The 20,579-nt window shown below is 32.8% G+C and overlaps 1 protein-coding gene across 1 annotated transcript in view; it reads right to left on the bottom strand.

The window, feature by feature from the left end:
• Positions 1–20,579, bottom strand: part of LOC118194420 (acetoacetyl-CoA synthetase-like) — a 57,068-nt gene that overhangs the window by 10,827 nt on the left and 25,662 nt on the right. Inside the window, exons 12-15 of the mRNA XM_035365576.2 lie at positions 18,322–18,444; positions 11,997–12,110; positions 6,511–6,636; positions 1,443–1,512 (exon numbers count right to left, since the gene is read on the bottom strand). Coding sequence (XP_035221467.1) covers positions 1,443–1,512; positions 6,511–6,636; positions 11,997–12,110; positions 18,322–18,444 — 433 coding nt within the window. The remainder of the gene's footprint in view (positions 1–1,442; positions 1,513–6,510; positions 6,637–11,996; positions 12,111–18,321; positions 18,445–20,579) is intronic.

Raw genomic sequence — 20,579 nt, 5'->3', positions numbered from 1 at the left:
CCAGGGAATACACAGAGTCTATGCACTACGAACACACAGCTGGGCCCCGGACATCTTCTGTTCTGTCCTGTCGTCGCAACGGTCCTCTTCCAAATTGACAATGACTGGACCAGAGACATTCATTCACGAACATCGTCGAGGACATGGCTAGGGCAGTGCTTCATGCCTTTGGCTGTATTTGAATTCCTGCCCTATGCCTTCCTATGATTTGCTTTCCTTTTTATCTCTCTCTCTTTCTCTCTTTAGCATTTGCTCTGCTCCCGACAACAACATCAATAAAAATAAGCAGTTGCGTTGTCTCAATTCATCAAACTACATTGAAAAAGGAGAACATTTATTAATCTCATATAACTTTTTCTTGTATTTTCACTCGTTTGCTCATTCCGCCACATTGCTTTAAGTATTTTGAGACAACTTTGCAAATTTAAATTGCAGGAATCATTTCAGTATTTTTACTAAAATCATTCAAAGACGAATCTGACATTTCCAAAAAAGTTCGTTTTATGAATTTCTCACCCAGAAAATCATAAATTTCTCACCCAGGAAATGATAAATTCCTCACCAAGAAATAATTTACACTTTTTCTGACATTTCCAGGACAGTTTCTTTTATAAATTCCTCATCTAAGAAATAATAAATTCCTGACCAAATGATTTACACTTTTTTTACTACATGAACTACTAACATGAACCTTATTTTGAAAGACTCAGTTGTCACTAAAGGTGATTCCAATATCGCTTTTCATGAGATTTTTAAAAACATTTTGATGAGCTTTCAATTGAGCCGTAAGACTCATAATTTTATTTTTCTCAGTTCACTGTTTTGTATATCAGGAAATTCTGTCTATGAAAAAGGCATTTACGCATGTATAGTGTTACGGTTTTGTACTGATTTATTTAGTTTGATATTTTTAATAGAACTGTTTTAAAGTGTTTAATTTCCCCGTGCCATGCTGCACGCGACTTATTTGAAGAGAAACCTACGCCGGAAAAATGAAAAATACAGGAGCACGCGCGTTTGATAAATAGATATCTCGCAATTACACGCTTTTGCTTTTCGGGAAAATCGAGAAAATACCAGGATGTCTCATGCGTCATTTAAAAAGCTTATAAAAGGAGGAAAACTTCTCAATTCAGTAGTTGTTTTATGAGTTGTTTAGAAAACTATCGTGGTTTACTGTAGCGAATTCTCGGCGAGATTGGATAAGCTTTCTCTACTGTTCTCTGTTTTGAAGTACTTTCTGTTGAGCGTTTGAGTAGTTTAAAAGATAACTACTATGAGATATTGTAATATTGTACGAATATCTGAGGAAATTTCAGCATTTTGTTTTATTTGTTGTGATAATAATAAATTTTATTAAATTTTCATCTGACTCGTGCATTCAATTTATTACGAACCCGTACGCACGCAACAATATATTAATGAAATGGGAACCGGCTTACCTTCTTCCGCATATAATGTAACCTTTTGTTATAGGATTGATAATGGCCGAATCACCCAAAGAGAACTTTCCTATAAAAATGAAATAGATCGCATGTATTCTTTATTTTGAGATACATAATATCAAAGTAATAATTATGTATAGGGGAACTGTCTGGCATTAATCAAAATTTCAATTATAAAAGAGATTCTTTTACAGATTTCTTTCATATAAGGGACTTTTCATGCTAAGAATATGGGTAATATATTTAGAGAACGTGAACCAAATTTTCGAATTAAGTGTTTTATCCTGGAACGTTTTGGCTTTTAAAGCATTAAATGAGTAATTAAAATAATTATTAACATTCATAACTTTATATGATATTTTAAGCAGTTATTTTCCTAGCTTGCGAAAATAATAACAGACATAGTTTCATTCATCATTACATAGAACATTTACATATTTTTGAAACGATTTCAGAGCCGTTTAATTGAGGTTTAAAATTTAAAGACTATTTCTTCCAATATGCTATCTGATATCCTTTTTTCTGGACTAAACGTCTGCATTCGTGATTTCCGTGAAAGAAGGACTTTTCAGAAAATTTCCAGGGTATTGATTTCCGTTTCCAATAAATAATGTTCCTTATTTGGCACTTAGAAATTTTAATACCAGCATTTATCAGCGTTTTTGAATTGTGAAATGGGAGCATTTCTCTCGTCGAGGACATGGCTAGGGGGGAAAACATATCCTTCAATCCACAGCTTGTTTATATGTGACATTTTGAAAGAAGAAGAATAAGTTTTAAAGTACCAGACGACAGTTGCCATTTCAAGTACTAAGCTGTTGCCAGAAAGTTTTGTTAAAAAAAAAATTTTTTTTTTTTTTTTCAGTTCTTTTTATTAAAATCGTTCTAAAAATGTGTAAACATTCTCTGTATTTTCAAATTATATTCTTCCTTTGTTATAGTACATTTTTAGTTTTATAGGTCAAGTATTTATGTTCACTTTGTAAGGATTATCTTAATTTATCTAACAGTTAAATTTTGAGTTAAAATTTGAGTCTTATCTTTTCTTAATTTCAAGTTTACAGCGTTCGGCCAGAGCGTATTTTTAGAATCGCGTTTGAATGCAAATGAAGAGAAATATTTAACTGTGAAGTTCTACTGACTTCGTTAGAGAGCCAGTGATTCTGATTAGCACGCGTTCGCCTTTTCAGGCTACTCTCTCTCTTAAGCTATTATTACGCTCGGTCGTACTTTAGGCCCTTGATAGCTTCGCCGTTAATTAGCGTTAAGGAGCCAACTCTGTTAGAATCTTGATAGCTTCGGCTATATCTTTTTAGTTAAGATTAGTTAAATTTTAGTTCTTAATTTCTTGACTTCAAGCTCGAGTTGAGGCTTTATTGTAAAACTCAAGAAGGAATCTTATGTGAACTTAATTTGGAATAGTAGAGGGTAATTTCACTCTTCTTACGTTTTGTTTTCTGTCTCACGAACAAACGATTATTCGCTTATCAGTTCTTAAGATTCCTTAACTTTAGCTGTTGGTTAAAACACCCAGGAATCTTACAACTTTATTAGAAATTAAACTCTTATGTGTTTTTAATGCACATTTTTCTATAATTTTGAGTTAAAATTCTTAAAGCGAAAACAGCCATAACTGTATTGTACTATATAAGATTCTTAACTTCTTTAGCTTAGGTTTCCGATATTGTGTTTTGCTGTGTTTATAGTGCCATTCATTTTTACACTCATTTCAAATAATTTCCCTTTCATATTCCGTCATTAACACTCCTGGGCTAATAAATTAGTAAGTTTCTTGCATGACTGTAATTTGTTCATATCATTTCAATATTATCATTAAAAGCCTCATTATTTTAATATCTTCATTTCAGCATCCTAAATGAAATCATTTTCTCTCAAATTTGAAATTGAAATCCTTGTTATTGAAAGTTACATTTGATACACTGTCAGAATCGTCCGTTTCCACAGAAAAAATATTGCCTTATGCATCATAATTACTAAGTATAAAGAATTCTGGTTATGTTCCAACTAAAATTCTCTAAAAGGATAAACTGATCTTGGCTTTTCCCGCGGCGTGGGAAAATACAGTTAGAACAGAACGGAACGACGATGTGGTAAGATGTATAGATCCGGCACTGTGCCGCGTATGATATTTCAAATTTGTGTCAGTCGTGTTGTTTATTGTTTTCAATAAATAATCAAAAGACAACTACTGTGAATTAAATAACTCAACACTTCAAAACGAAGTCAGCACTGGGTATAGCAATTTGCACTTTAGATAGATTTACTGGTTACACAAATTAGGATTTAAAAGTTTTCATTCTTGATATTTTTAAAAAGCGCAAGCACATAAATTTGTATTTAAAACAGAATGAAATCAAAATGAAATTTCAGTTCCCCTTTTTGAAAATACCATCAGTTATACTAATTTTTATAAAGTTATGTTTACTCTAAATTTTTGCTCAATATCGTAATTTCTGCTTTCTTTGTTTTAAAAGGTTTTAAAAGAAGAGTAAGCCTACTACATATAATGACATTAGGTGAATTCGAGGAAATGAAGATTTTGTAAAAATTCCTTTTAAATGCCAATCAATATATCAACATTATTTGTGACACTAGACGCAGGGATTTTATACTGCTCACTGGGTAATCCTAACTGTATTTTTTCCTGATAGCTCATCCGTTATCACATCTTAATACTAAGCTTCCTCCAATAACAATTTATAGCTGCTTTTCAAATCAGTCTATAACGTCTCGTATTCTTCAATAGCATAAAATGTAAGAAACGTCTTAAGACTTCAAGTAAATTATGCCTTGTAAAGTACCACAGAGATTGGAAAAGAGTGTAAAGGACCTTTATAATGACTCAAATAAAAGTTAACAGAAGGCACCATTCGTGCTTGCATAAGCCAGCATTTATGGCTTAAAGATAAAGAATTTGACTTAACTAAGTGAAAGGTAAGTTATCCTAATGGCTACAAAAGTTAGAGTAATGCGCAAGTTGGCTTTGAGCTAAGGTCGGCGGAACAAACCTAATGGTGAGAATAACGCAATGCTGCAAACACTACTCTCAAGAGAATTAACGTGGCTTTCAGCAGGAAGAACACGTTATGTTTCTACCATTTAAAACTTGCCTTTAAATACTGCCCTTTCTACCTCCTTTGAATATTACGCGAGCTAGAAATTTACATTGTGGCAGGAAAATGTGAAACGAGGAGAACAGGACAGAAGATTAACATAAAATAACTTATTAATAAACAAGCCTTAGAGACACACTTTACAATAAAATTTGTCAGGCTATACATAAAAGGTTTAGTAACAATTAATGTACAACGATTTTATATTTGATGGGTGGGTAAAAGTTTACAATTGGGAGCCCCTTGTTTCTTGGCGATTCTTTTTTGACGCCAAGATCAGCGCCAGGAAGGCCCAATTTCAAGATGGCCGCTACACAAAACCAAAATAAGAAGTCAAAGAATTGCGCAAACTCTGTATCCATGTACACATCGATCAGTTTTCACTTAAAAAAAATCCTAGAATTGCACAAACTAGGCATTGCGCACTGCCTTAAACTTGTTCATGTACACATCGATCTATTTTCATTTAAATAAAATCAGGAAGCTAAAAAAAAGTTAAAACTATCATGGTAACCAGAAATGAAAACTATCATCGCCAAAATTTTAAAAAAAAATTGTCGCTAATCGAAAGGACACCGAATTCTACACTAGAGCCAATGGGTGTAGTAAGTTGTAACATTTCTACTATATTGCTAAATTACCGTCCTTCAGTAGGTACTTTGATTGGTACCAATTATATAGGTACTTTGATAAGGATTTTTACCAAAGTGATTATCGCTCAAGTACGCGGAAGAGGTTTCTCGTATAATTCTTGTATATATCATTATTCTTATGTGCGGGTTCTCGTCTTTATTCTTCATTCAGACTTCAAAATGATATACTTAGCCTGGCACCACATTTTGTGTCCACATTTTCTGTCTTGAGGGATGGAATTAATTCTTTAGATGCATTATTTAAAAGCGCATTTCTATAAAACAGTGTTGCTGGCTTAGGAATTTTTGGGTTTTGGTTAAATTTTTTTGGCTTATTGTAGGAAACGCAAGGTACTAAGATGAAGAAGAAAAATTACTTATTTTTTTTAATATCTGTTTCGTAACAGACATTACATAATAGTCCATCTGTCAGAGACGCTATTGAATTCAGTAAATAGCTCTGTCTATATTTACCAGCAGTTCATGGGATAAAATTTAGTGTGTTTCCGTTTTCTAAAACCTATATGGATATTCAGAAAATCCTCACAAAATTTTAATTACAGTATTTTATATTCTAACCCGAGCAACAATCTTAAATCATTATAATATGATTATAGTGAAGAGAACAATTATTAAAGTTAATGCTACACAATGTGTTCTCAAAATGTGATCACTGTCTGTATGATTTTAGAATATTGATGTCTGAAATGTACTTACATTTAAAATGCTTCTCTTTAAATAAAGTTTTGCTTATTTGTTCGAGTACGGCAGAGCGCACGAGAGCACCTACTTTAAGGAAGGGAATTCTTTCTATATAAACCAGCTCACATTCATGTTATGCATGGAGAAAAACAAAAAGATGCCAACCCACATTCGAACATTAATCAAATTATCAGAGTTCAGTGGATTTAAATGAATGATATTTTTAAATACGGGCACGAAATATTCAGATTTGCTCCTGACATGTGTTAAAATAGATTTAATACACAAAATTGGTTCTCTTATATATGTAATTGTCCTAACTAAAAGGTAGCAAAAATGTTGCATTAAACTTATTAAAGCATTATGACAAGTTTATTGATTGTGCAGTTTGCTCTATGGGAGTCATATAAAAGTTTTCAAAAGCTCTTCTACGTTCAGTCAATATTACAGCTCTTTTAAAATTTCGTTGCTTTAGTTTGAGAAACATTTTGTCTAGACGTATAACTGTCTGTAAGCTTTACATTTTTAAGAAAGTAAAGCTTACAGACACCTTCCTTGAACACTTTACATAAGGTCTAAATTGTCTGTGAGTCTTACCCGGGAATTCCGAAAAGTATAATTTCTTAAATGTAGTTCCATCATTGTCTCCCCATAAGCCCAGTACCAAGGAAGGTACTGGTTTTGCTAGTACTAATTTGCCAGGTTCACCTACTACATGTTGACCTAAAGAAAGAAAATGAAAATAATTATAAAAATGGAAATGCTTTTGATTTAATGCAGCAATGTTTGAATAAGAAATATGTATGTCATTTTAAAAGTTATGTAATTATTATTAAAAATTGAAAGTGAGGTAGTATATATTAATGATTTCAAGACTTTTCAAAATGACATCAGAAATATTTTTCTTTGAAAATATTATATAGTTCCTCTTCTATAAGAGCTTAAATGTTATTCAGGGCTTAATGTCCTTTAGAGCATATAAGAGAGCCAGTTACAGCTCTGGTCTGAATCAAAACGATAGAGTCTTATGAAAGTAAAAATAACCTTTCTGTTATCTCTTAAAATATAACAGAAGATCCTACTTCTGGTATCGAAAGAAATTCCGCTACTTGCGAGTATTTAAAATAGCATAAATTGAAATTCAAACTAAAGTATCATCGTCGGAGATTTCTAAGTGATCTACTTAAGCTGGCTCAAGTAATTAACGACCTAGTTAAAATTCGGCTAGCAAAATGGCTAAATCTGGAATAAAATTTGATAGAGCTTATAACAGAATGTAAACGTCGAGCAAAGTTGTCAAAAGCTCTCAATCTAAAATATTCAAAGCTCTGAATACTCTAACATTAATTTGCATAATCTTAGTGAGGACTACTTAAAGATATTATAGTAAAGTTTCAAATTATAATAATTGATTAATTGACATAAACGTCTAAAATATTCAGTTATATTTTAGACCAGAAAATATTTTACATTTCATATTTACGTAATATAATATTTTTTAACGGTGAAATAAACCTTATTATTCTTTCATTTTGCACACATTTATTTAATTTTTTTTAAAAACAGACCTGAAATAATTTTAATCCCCTTACGTTAGACCCATTTTTTAAAAAATAGTTTTATGGGCACACGTTTGCAACGACACTGCAATAACCTATAACTATTTGTTTCAAATTTAATTTTAACTATTTTTTAAATTTACTTTTTTCTTAAAATAATAATGCGCCTTAATTAATATTTTGAAATGTCTCATTGCTAAATTATTGATTGCTGTATAATATTTTTATAATGTTATTATCACAGTAACGTATATTAGAGTTAATTACCACTTTATTTTCAGTTTTGTAACTATTTGTTTCAAATTTAATTTTAACAATTTTTTAAATTTACTTTTTTCTTAAAATAATGGTTTTTGGTAAATTTAAGAGTATTAGCAGGTGTTTACCTTTACATAATGTCGATAAATCACCTTGAATAAGTAAATAGTTTCTTAATTTAATAATAAAATAAAATAGTTATTGAATACTTTTCTGTTACAAATTATAAAAATAAAAACCTTTAACCCGGCGTTACTCGTGCCGGGCTTCCGAGGCCCGATCAGTTTGTTAAAGCTATTTAAATCCTACCCTTTAATACTGAAATGGATGATGCCTGGTCTAGCTGAGTGTAAGGTGAACTTGAACACAAGGGACGCGTTTTCGGAATTTTGTTTTATTCTGTTCGGACAAAAAGCCATTTTTCGGGTCGCTTAGGCCAGGCGCGAGTAAACGTGTTTCTAATTTCATGTCTGAAGTGCACTGAGTTCACAGCGCAACATGGCTCGCAGATTAACATATGATGAAGAAATGGAACGATTACGTACTTTGCTAAATGAAGTCTCGACTGATGACGAATCTATCGAAGGTGATGATTTATTGTCTGATTGCGGTGAAAGGTTTAGTGAGCATAATACGTCGTCAGAAGAAGAAATCGTGTCTGATGAAGAGGACGCCACTGATTCTAATTCAGTTGATTGTTTTATTGGAAAAGATGGAAAGACAATTTAGAAGAAAACAAAATTTCGTCAAAATGTTGGAACTTTATCGCGAAATATTATTTCAAAGTTGCCTGGAAATGTTGGAGTAGCAAAAAACGTAACTCCTCCTCTTGAGTCTTGGAGTTTATTACTGAATGAAAATATCTTGAATATGATCGTAACCTGTACAAATATATATATTGACACCATCAATGACAGCTGTCAGAGAGAACGCGATGCTAAATAAACAAAACTCTCCGAAATTAAAGCCTTTATAGGATTACTATATTTATGTGGTATACAAAAATCATCCCATATGCATGAGAGAGATTTATGGCGAACTGATGGAATGGGAATAGAAATATTTCATAGGACCATGTCTCATAGTTTTTTGTTTTCATGAGATGCGATTTAACAATGTTCGAAACAGGCAAATGAGAAAAGAAATGGACAAACTTGCCTCAGCAAGGTATGTACGTATTTGGCTCATTTGTGCATAATTGTCAGCTGGATCATATGTTACAATTGAGGGAATACTCGAACCATTTAGAGGACGCTTTTTATTTCGACAGTACATGCCAAAAAAGCCAGCTAGGTATGGAATAAAGATTTTCGCTCTTGTTGATGCAAGGGCTTTCTTTACATGTAATTTAGAAGTTTATGCAGGTAATCAGCCCCAAGGCCCGTATCATGTAAATAATTCATCAGTTGAAGTCGTCAAAAGGTTAACAGAAATGTTAAATTCTGGGAGAAATGTAACAGTCGACAACTGGTATACTAGTTATGAACTTGCAAAATATCTCCTTCAGAAAAACATTACTCTAGTGGGCACCATAAGAAAGAACAAGAGGGAAATGCCAAAAGAGCTTGTGAACAGTAAAAATCGTAAGGTGCATTCATCCTTGTTTGCATTCCAGAAAGACATGACTTTAGTGTCGTATGTTCCTAAAAAAACAAATTTGTTAACCTTTTATCTACAGTGTATATAACGATGTTGTGGACCAAATGTCAACAGCGTATTCAGCTGCAGGAATCAGCAAAAGATGACCGATGGTTCTGTTCTTTACACTGCGAAATACTGCTGCAATCAATTCTTGAGTATTACTTCAATGCTCAAAACATCCATCCTTACAGCACAGGAAGCGGAGTCAGGTTTTGAGAGATCTTGCAACAGATTTGCAGAAAGGCTACACAGCGGAGAGGTGCACTGTACCATGTCTCCCTCGACATTTGCAAGAAAAACTATCTTCCAAGAGCAAAGAACCTACCTCTAAAAACAAAAAGTAATTGAGAGAAATAGGTGCTATATTTGCCCAAGTTCAAAGGACCGAAAATCTAAGATAATTTATACAAAATATGAAAGAAATGTCTGTGGAGATCATTTTGTTCTAACATGCACCAATTGTACATAAAACTTGATAAGTTTATTAAAAAAATTTTATACATATATTGAATAAAATTAGAGCTCTAAATATTGTCTTAAATTATGTTGTGAGTAAATGCTTAATAGGGTGTTCAATGACCTACATAAAATATAAATCCATAAACGGGCCTCTCGGGCCCGGCGCGAGCACTTGCGTACGTACGATTAGCACGAGTAAAGCCGTGTTAATGCGTATTTCTGGGAGAGAACTTAAAAGTACAATTATTAATAATGAGTTCACACAAACTATAGCGTCACTTATACTCGGCACAAACATTGAATCTGGCAATACTGTTATGTAGTGACAGACTCGTTGTCTATTTCTCTTAGATAATTTGAGCTCCTTACTTTTACGAGGAAAATCGTGAATGTGTACCAGCGGCCTGGACCGTTACTGCTGACAGGTATGCCGATATGCTACAAAACATCATAGTTCCATAACTGCAGCAAAGAGTATGTCTCGATTCGACAATATTCGTGCAGGATGGTGCACCACCCCATATTGGACTTAAGGAGCAGTGTGTATTTCGGCAACATTCTTACACAGCAATTAGTCGTGCATTTCCTACGATAGGGTTCAGTCATTAGTCGTGCATTTACTACAGTATGGCCACCGAGTCGCCCGCTTTCAAATTTTGTGAATTTTGGTTGTGGGAATTTCTTAGAGGTGCTGTGTAGCAAGGAGATGTCCCCGATATTACACTTTGAGAGATCGAATATAACGTTACAAATGCTAGAAATTAATTTGAGCCGCAGTTCGGAAAATGTGCAGTTCTTGGACCATCACAAAATTTGTCATATTGGACCTCATAAGTAAGTAATTTTTTTTTTTGCAATGACAGATTGTGAACAGTTACAGTGTAACATAATCCATTAATCTATACAAGGCCATACGTGGTGGCCTCTTTATTATGGAGGCACCTAATAGGTGGGCCACCAACGTCGCCTATGAAGTAACGGACAGTTACAACCCTGTCTTCTCCGGGATTCGAACCCAGGCCCTACGGTATCGCAGTCAGAATTCCCTAACCACTATACCGTCTGGAAGGTACAATTGTTTGTTGTAAATAAAACTGATGCGAGCTGTGTCGTTTGGCATTTAACCATTCATTATTCACACTAATACACTTCCTAGGGTGACGACTTATGGTATTATTATTATTTTCTTTATTTTAGAAATCGAAATCTCATGCTCTTCTATGTACAGCCATCAAATTTGGTTGCGTTTCGTCCAATACTTTACTCGCTAGAGGGCTTCGAATATCTCACGCTATTTTATAACTACCCTGCATTTTATCTGAAATAATATTTTGCTAACCTTCAAAGCAAGTAACTTGTCATAACATTTTATTAGGTTTGTGAAAGAGTGTTTAAATGTAAATGTGATGCTAATAATAGGTAAAAAATAACAAGAAATATTTTTTTTTTCATTTATCCATTTCTAGGCCTTGAATTTTAGACATAATTATTTGCACAATGCTATGTCTTCGAAACACATAAAATTGAATTTTTAATTGCTCTTCGTGTGATTAACAGCCTAGCGATATCATCCTAAAAATTAAATAAAATAATCATAGAAACAAATGTTTCTCCTTATAAATTAAAACTTTGCATTGCAGAAAATAGTGCAAACTTCTATTAATCTTCATCCGCAAAAATTAGCATAATTTTTAAAGGGAAGAACATTTTAATATATTGTTCAACATATACCGATTACCTATTAATTAATCACCTCATACGTTACTTATATACCTCCATAAAGTTTTAATTCTATTTCATCAGCATTTCGCTTTTTCTATTTACAGAATATAATATCTAGCGCATATGAATCCTTATTTTTTATGATTTCCTTAGTTAGTCATCTAGCTACTGATTACTAATTTCAAAGCGTATATTAATTATAGTAAGAAGTACATTTTGCTCAGTATAATGTTATAAAAATGTATTCATAGGCAAAGTTAGAAAGTAGAGAGGGAAATTTACAGTATACATAAGTTTCTTTTCATCTTTAGAAATATGTACTATATTTCAAGCTTTAGCTTGAAACATTAGGTTTGAAATCGAATATTACTATATATAATAATCTTAAATAAATTCACATACCTTTAATATGTATTTAATGTAGCAAGTACAAAAATAATATACCTTCCTCGTTTAAGCATTCCACAGCTATTCCTAAACAAGGAGCCGGAATTTCTCCTTTGTAAATGGGTAAAGAATAATCATGCCTTAAAGCAGCTCCCATTAGTTCAGTGGATCCTAGAAAGAAAGTATTTGTTGGTCACCGTCTAATAAATATCATTTAAACATTTAAAATCCAAATTCGACTTCATGAGCAGGTTACCGGTCGTCAAAGGATAGAGTGAAATATTAGCAAGTCATTAATACTTTCATTAGTTATGTAGTTTTTGTTTATATATAGGAACAACTCAAAAATAAAAAGAAAGAATGTAAAGTTTGCAAAAACGGCTTTGTTCATTTACGCAATTACATCAATATTTTTCAATATTTAGCACGAAATTAGCGTAAGCAAAATCCATATTGTATTTTATCTTTGATTATCGTATGATGAAAACATCGATTCTCCAGAGTAAAAACGTGGAAACAGAAGGTTATGCATTTAAAAACATAAATATATTGAAATATTATGTTAATTTAAAAGCAATTTATCTAATGTTCTTCAAATATAGTTTGACTGTGTTACGGGAAATAGGTTCACGTAAAATGAAATTTATTCTGTTAATTACAAACCGTTTTATGACGTTTTTTCTTAATTTTAGTAGTCACAATAACATAAAGAAAACAATAAGAGCTATTTAAATACACCCCAAAGCAAACGATACATCATCAGCGAATGGCCAAATAGCTTAATGTCATCCAAACGTGTTTGGCAGTACCAGTCAGAGGAACCTTCAGTAGAGTCCCAAAGCATTTTTCCTGATAGGTGATAAAATAACACAAGAGAAGTCTATAGCATCATGTATTCTACGTTTTAGAAAGGCCACAAAACATCTGAAATTCAACTTCATTGATCCAGATTATGAACACAATAGTTGCCCACTTTTGTTCATGATTTTAAGTTCCTCATGCCCTCACCTTTTGTGGAACGATCATGGCATCAGAAGAAGCTCATTTCCCATTAATATCACTTGAACTCAAATATTCTTCTAAAACCCACTTCTTATTCGTAAACCATTCACTTCTTCTATTCCGCTTATATTTGGGAGTAGGCTTATGAGGTATTTCTCCCACTTTCCTAGCATACATTCATGGTGTAGTGGTTCTGCGCGCTGGGCCGGTATTCCAGAGGTCCGTGGTTCGATTCCCGGGGAAGGCGGTTGCTAATTTTTCATCTCTACGGCCTCCAACAAAATCCTAATGTCTCTACAGGCGTACAGACCATTGTGTTTGTATGGACCTGATGAAATTGTGATGCTGTTTTTGTCAATCCATTATTTCTCTCTCTCTAACACCATCTTCCACAACTATCAACCGGTAAATATTCAAATAGAAACAAAGACTTGCAAGCTACAAGCCATTTCTTAACCCTTAAATGCCTGATTTTTATTTTTATTTTTAAAGTCAAAAATACATTAGAATTGATATCAAATAAAGTAGGAAAATACTAAAAAAATCTAAACTATGTTTGTACTCATATTTTTGTAAAAATATTATTAACTTTTACAAAAAACATATGATGAGAAAATGTGTAATAACAATTTTATGTAATAATATTGTTAGGTTTTTGTATTTATTTATTTAGTTTGCTATTTTTAATAGAATTCTTATTAAATTGCTTCATTTTCCCGTGCAATGCTGCACGCGACTTATTTGAAGAGAAAGCTACGCCGGAAAAAATTAAAAATACAGGAACACGCGCATTTAATTTTTTTAAGGTGACTGTAATTTAGGACTGATTCCTTTTCGTCGAATCGGGTTCTACAACCACACCTTGTCTCCTTCGTTGAATCGATGTCCAACAGCTCTCGTGTGGTACCGAGTCTTCACCTTTTCCGTCTTCAAGCTGACTCGCCTTTGCATCACTTCAAACCTTGCCTGGAGATCTTGGACGTATTCTTCAGGCGATGAAGAAGCATCCTGAGAGCGACCAAACAAGACATCATATGGAAGACGAGGGTCACGACAGATGAGCATCTGGCACGGAGAACAGCCGGTAGTCTGCTGTTTCTCTTCCACCCTAGTACAATGTCGGCATATTTCTGAGCAGGGTCTTTTAGATAAGGAATCGGCGTTTCCAGGTGAGGATCCCTTCTGATGATGGTTATATCCTCTGATGCTGAAAGCAGTTTGTTGTTTCTGAAGTTCAAGGAAAAACCGTATTTCCTTAAAAGATTCAATCCGAATAGGCAGGAATCCGTAATATCTGCCACATATGCCGTGTGATAGTAGGCGGCACTTTCAAACGTGAGGTTAACGTTTAACTTCCCATCTATGGCGATAACACAGAATGGCGTCCAAATGAGTTTATCGTTAAACTATTGAGCTAAATCTCTCCCACTGATGGTAATATTAGCTCCTGTGTCAATGATCATATTGCAAGGAACTCCATCGATAGAAAGATAGATATAAAGTTGATAGAAAGATAGATAGATCATTGATAGAAAGTCTATTACTGCTGCCACTCACTGCATAATTCTTAAGTGCTTTAAAACGGGGTTTTTCAATGTCCTTTTAAACTCCACTCCGCGATATGATCATTAATTTTCCTGCGTCGTTGTTGGGAAATTTTCTTATTTTCCGTACCCTGGCATATTCTGCAGTTCCTTCGTACGTGGCCTTCAGCTCCGAATTTCCAATATATACCTTATAAACTTCTTCAAACAATTTTAAAACTTTGATTACATCAAAATTACAACAAACACAAAATCAAAAATTCGTAAACACAAATGCTCTCCACACCCTATACATCAACTCACACAATAATGACCGCTACACCGTTAGTGGTACCACCACACTGAAACTTCAAAAATACATACTTAAACATTAAGTATCCAAGTGGTTACACTATGCAGTAAGCTGCAATTTGTGTTTTTATTTGATTTACATGACTAAATATCAGTATGTTGCCAAATGGCAACTACGTGCATTTAAGTGCTAAGCAGAACTTTAAAAATCATGACGTAGTAGTAAGTAGACTTTAAACTTCTAATTAGAGATTTACTCTAAATTTTATTAACTTGATTTGATAAACTTTAAGATTTTTCCTCCTAAAGCAATATTTAAATAAATAATAAAATTTAACCCATTAGCCGCTGGTGTTGCGTTGACGTAACGGTCAAAATAAATGCGTATATAAATATAACTACCTAAGACATTTTATACCAGCAGATGATTTTGTGTAGGGAATATTATGAAGATTATTTCTGTAAAAAATATTTGCCTTCAACAATCATTTTGTTTATAATAATTAATTTCATACTTTAAGCAAATTTTAAGCAAAATTTTCGACCGAGTATTTTTGCTGAAAATATTTAACGTAAGAATCACCGTCTTTATGAGTGATCTATTTTTAGTCAAGGTCACCGTTTATCAGAACATTACATCAGTAAGATGTTTATATTTGTGTTGGGAAGGAAGGAAAAACAGGTGTTGCGCTGACGCAGCGTCAGCAGGAAACGGGTAGTCAATATCCTTTTTCACTCATTCCTTTCGATGTTCTGGATCATGTTCTGGTTGTTTAAAAATGCCTAGAACGAGGTATCTTACATTAGAAGAAGCCCTTCAAAGATTTTTGATGAAGAAACAGATGATGATAATGTTAATAATGACCAGAATGAAATTGATATTGTTGTTGTTCCCCCAGAAATTGCAGAAACTAGTGACGAAGAAGAAAGGAATGGCAATGTTTTAAATAATGATAATGATATTTTACCAAATGATACTTCTGGGGAAGTTGAAATTCACGTAAAAAGTAATTTTCAGCCTTCTAAAAGCAGTTATAGTCATACTAAAATGTTTAAAAAGCAGAAGACTGAAATCTTGAAGTGGACAGAAAAGGAACTGTTAGTTATGTCTCAGGAAGAACATGAAAAAAGAGATAGAAGAGAAATTATAAAAGAAAAATACAAGGTAAAACTAGTGCAAAGATTTTCGATTTTCTTTTTGGTTTAGACATTTACTCTCTTCTCGTTGATACGCTCAGGAGGAAAAAAAAAAAAAGGCCCAGAATTTATTGCATCTGAAGCCTATATGAGAAGATTTATTGGAATTTTATTGCTTACAGGATATCATTCTTTACCTCAAGAAAAAATGCATTGGTCTTTTGATAAGGACATTTCTGTTCCTGTTGTACGAGAATCGATATCATATAGGAATATGAAGCAGAACTTGCATTTGACAATAGTCAAATTGACAATACTGATAAATTACTATATGAGGTGAGACCGTATCTAAACTTACTAAATATCACCACTTTTTACTACAAGAAATATAAAGTCTCTTTTAGATTTCAGACGCGAGAATGCATCATTCCTTTTGAAAACTCCTATTGAGAGTGTAGAATTAGCCAGAAATAGATCAGCAACAGGAAGACCTAGTAAATTCAGCATTCAAAAACCATTGCATGGAGATGGTAGACATTTTATCGTAAAGTCCGTTGATAACAAAAGACGGTACTTTTCCGTTTTGCCGGCGCAGGCGATAAAGTCGCAATAATGGTACAACTGATGCCAAACGGAATATCCTCGCTGGTAACCTTTTATGCATCATTTTTAAAACAAATCGCAGCCATTTCTTATCAGATTGATTGTTTCTTTCAATCCTGGCATTCAATTATATGAATGCCAGGATTTATATCAGCTAGTTCAATTTTATGCTCTAAGGCCATTCGTAGTAATTAAGTCAATTAGGATGCAATCACACCGCTCACCCGAAGGCGAAAATATAGAAAAGGCAAAGCCAAGAGTTAAATTCATCAATTCTAATGAGAATACATTAGCGAAGTAAAGCACTACGGTTTTACATAATTTTTGAGTAAGCTATTCGCACGAATTGAAATAACTCTTGCATTCCAAATTAAGATTTAACTTAAAATTAATGAAGATCATTACTAAGAGAATTAGATTTTTGTAGCGTAGTTTTCGCGAGATGAGATTACGTAGGGTCACGGAATATGAACCGGCGAATCAGAAAGTTGAACCATGAAAGCATAGTAAATTCTTAATGTCTTTTTACAAATTTATGGTCTTTGTTTTTTGGCTTTTTACAAAATTTTAAACGATATTAAAATGTTTATGCCTTCCCCCCCAAAAAAAAATCTTAGAACTAACATTTTTTATGTGTATACTGTATGTTGTCGCCAATACAGTCATCTTGGCGACATTTGCGCCGGCGAAACGGAAAAGTACCCAAAAGACTTTGTTGTAAAGAGTACCATAGCCAGACTGTTTATAGATGCAAAGTATGTAATGTAGCTTTACATCATGATTGTAGTCAAGCTTTTCATGCTTGAATCTTTCAATCGAAATAATCTGTGTTTGTAAAAGAAATACAATGTATATTTTAATATTAAATTAATTACAAGTAAAGTGATTTGTAGATTTATAAAACATTATACAGCTAAAAAGTAATTATGTGCTCCACTCAAAAAAAAAAAAAAAATCATCACACGAGTACAATTCTACTCACTAAACATCCGTAATCTTATTCCGCTGACGTTGCGCGAACGCAACACTCGCTTTTTCCACAGGTAAGAGTATTTTTTTTTTTTTTTTATTTTCAATCTAAATTTATGTTATAAATGCTTAATTTAATATTTGTTATTATTTTCATGAGAAAAGAAACATTCCTTGTAGTTTTGGCTGTTAATGGGTTAAGATTAGAAATATATTCACTGTTTAGTCTTTAAAACCTTTCAGCATTTTATGTGTTTTTTTCCTTCTTTTACTGCCCTGTTAATTTTGTTTAAAATTTTTCAGACTTTAAATTGTTCCAGCATTTACTATTCATTACTAACAAAAAAACTCCCTAGTAACAAAATATCTGCAGAATTAACTTACTGAAATTTAAATGCTTATTGGGTTCTGTTTGCCTTTATATATATTTTATTTTATTTTATTTCACTATTTAACTTAACATTATTTTCCCTCTCACCCGAACATTTTCTTTTATGTTATAAGGTATTTCTCTCCGCGTTGCTCATTTTTCATCTGGGGGCCCACCAGCGGCCGAGCGGTAAAGTCGCTGAACACTGGTAGTTCGGTCTGAGGTTCGAATCCCGCGATCGGGCTGGCTGCATGGGTGTTTTCGTGGTTTTCCCATGTGTAACGTGTATACGAGCCAGTTTCCCTTGGAAAGTCCTCCACGAAGGCATCCCTCCCCTTAGGCAGATAGCCCTCGTGTGCTTTGCCATAATTAAATACACCAACACAATTTTTCATCTGTCCTGCTTCCAAAAAAGAACTTGTCTCTACAATGTTAAATACAATTAGTAGGAAAGCATTGAGCTTACCATAAGCAACAGTAAATATGACATCTCTTTTCACTTTCTTGTATATAAAGTCAAAGGTCTGTGGTTTTACAACACTCCCACCACTTCCAATTGCTTTTAAGGATTCCAAACTGTGCTTCTCCGCTGTCAAACAAATAACAAACAAAATTAAAGGAAAAAAATAACTAGAATAATAAAAACTGAAAACAAAACTTAGTCTTGTTTATTATTATATAGAAGAATTTCCATCAAATTATGCAAATAACGAATTACAACATTTTTCACGAAATTTAACGAATTTCACAGTAAAACGTTTTTTACTTTTTAGCCGAAAGAAGCATTAGCTCAGAAGTTCTATTAGTCTAAAAACGGGATTTTGCGTTGAATTATTATAAAAATCTTAATCACTTTTCAAATTGCTGCCATCCAATATTATCACCCTGCATTATATTTAAAGAAACTAAATAAGAAGAATTTGCATCAATGTAGGCATGTGTTTTGCGTTGCAAAAATCCAACGTTACTTAGATCCATCAAAATTTGAATAACGTTATCCTCCAATCAAATGTGGACGCTTGGAAGCTCGAATTTTGAATTTGTTTTATTGTGCATTTCATATTTGTAAAACTCTAACGAACTTTTGTCTAGCAAATTCAGTGATTTCAAGGCGAGCAATGGCAACATTCTAGGGAATAAGTCATTCTTATCTCCAGCGCGCGAGAGTGTCTATTGGTATTTCTAAAAATCGGCTGTTTTAAAATATTTTTTGGCCAAAAGAGCATTAGCATAGAGCGTGTAAGTGTATGTTAATGAAACAAAGATCCCTTTGGGCGTAATATAGAATTTGAAAGCTTTTAGATTCTTTTTAATATTCTTGTTTTTAATTATTAATCCAAAGAGGCTTTGTCCCTAAGTTACTATTGTTTTCATTTTCCGATTTTGCGTCGAATCACTCTGAATGTCTCTTTCACTTTACAAACTGATGCCACCAAATATTATCGCGTTGTAATTTGAAGAAATTAAATAATGAAGAATCTGCATTAAATGTATATATATTTCTTGTATTGTGATAAAACAATAGAGCTATCCAGAGCTATCCAAGTACCTAGAGCTATCCAAGTTTGAATGATGTAATCCTACTGCGAATGTGCACATCTTGAAGCGCAAATTTGAAATTTGGAATTTTATATCTTGTAAAACTTTAGCGAATTTTTGATCAACAAACTCAAGGATTTCCTTGAGCGATGGCAGCGTTGTACAGAAAAAAAATTTATCTCCTGTACTGTATATCGGACTGTGTATCGGAAATTCTAAAGATATGTTCAATTTAAAATTATTTTGCGATACTGCTATTGAACTGAATTTTTTGGTTTAAGTGCGAAGAACGTGATATTTAATAAATTAAGGTAACACACAAAATGTTAAAAACCGCCCTTTTGGAAGAAATTTAAAATTTGAAACCTTTCAGTTTTTCTTTATTCTTAAATTTTTTTTTTTTTTCTCAGGAACAAACTTAACTGTAATTTTATCCTTTTTCCAGTCTCTTATTCAATTTGATAACTGCTGCTTGTTTACAGACTGCACTGAAAGAAGGAATGTTGTCTTTCTTATTCTATTAATTGAAAGATGTTTTTTAACTTTCTGTTTTTCTTTTTTTTTAATGAAATGCTTTAAATTTACATAAAATTATCAACTTCGAATATTTATTTCTTTTTGGAAAAAAGTCATTCAAATATTTGCAATTTTAACATTATAATTATTATTCTTCTGTTACTAAAAGTAAATACTCTTTCTATAATACAAGAATTTGAACGATCTGTAAATTTAAATGAGTTGCGGTTTAACGGAAAAATGTAAGACTTTAGCAAATTGCTTCAATGTATTAAAAATATTACGTTTAAGTAAAATTACCGTTCTTTGTCACAATTCTAAGTAATTATTCCCGGGCAAGTTTTAGTTTGACTTTTCAAAAATTTTATGCACACATCCAAGATAGTTTTATCACACAATAACGTAGATCATGCTTAAAGAAAAATGCGAGAAAGCATTTAGCTTAAAATCAAATTTATACAGCTATTTCGTTTTGATATAAATTTTATGATTTCGAAAGAGCAAAGTACAGGTCACTTTTGGCTCTTTAATAAGGAGGTCTCATGTAAAAGGTGTTCTAAATATGTATTCTGTGAGCTTAATACCAATCTATGTTTTGTGTTTAACTTACTTTACAATTGAATTATTATTTGCTGCAGAATCTGCAACTGAATTATTACAACTTATTTT

This window comes from Stegodyphus dumicola, chromosome 10 (genome assembly GCF_044657685.1).
Source record: "Stegodyphus dumicola isolate Sdum_Otavi_A_Nest chromosome 10, ASM4465768v1".
NCBI classification, from domain to species: domain Eukaryota; kingdom Metazoa; phylum Arthropoda; class Arachnida; order Araneae; family Eresidae; genus Stegodyphus; species Stegodyphus dumicola.
This window is presented reverse-complemented; position numbering and strand designations above follow the sequence as displayed.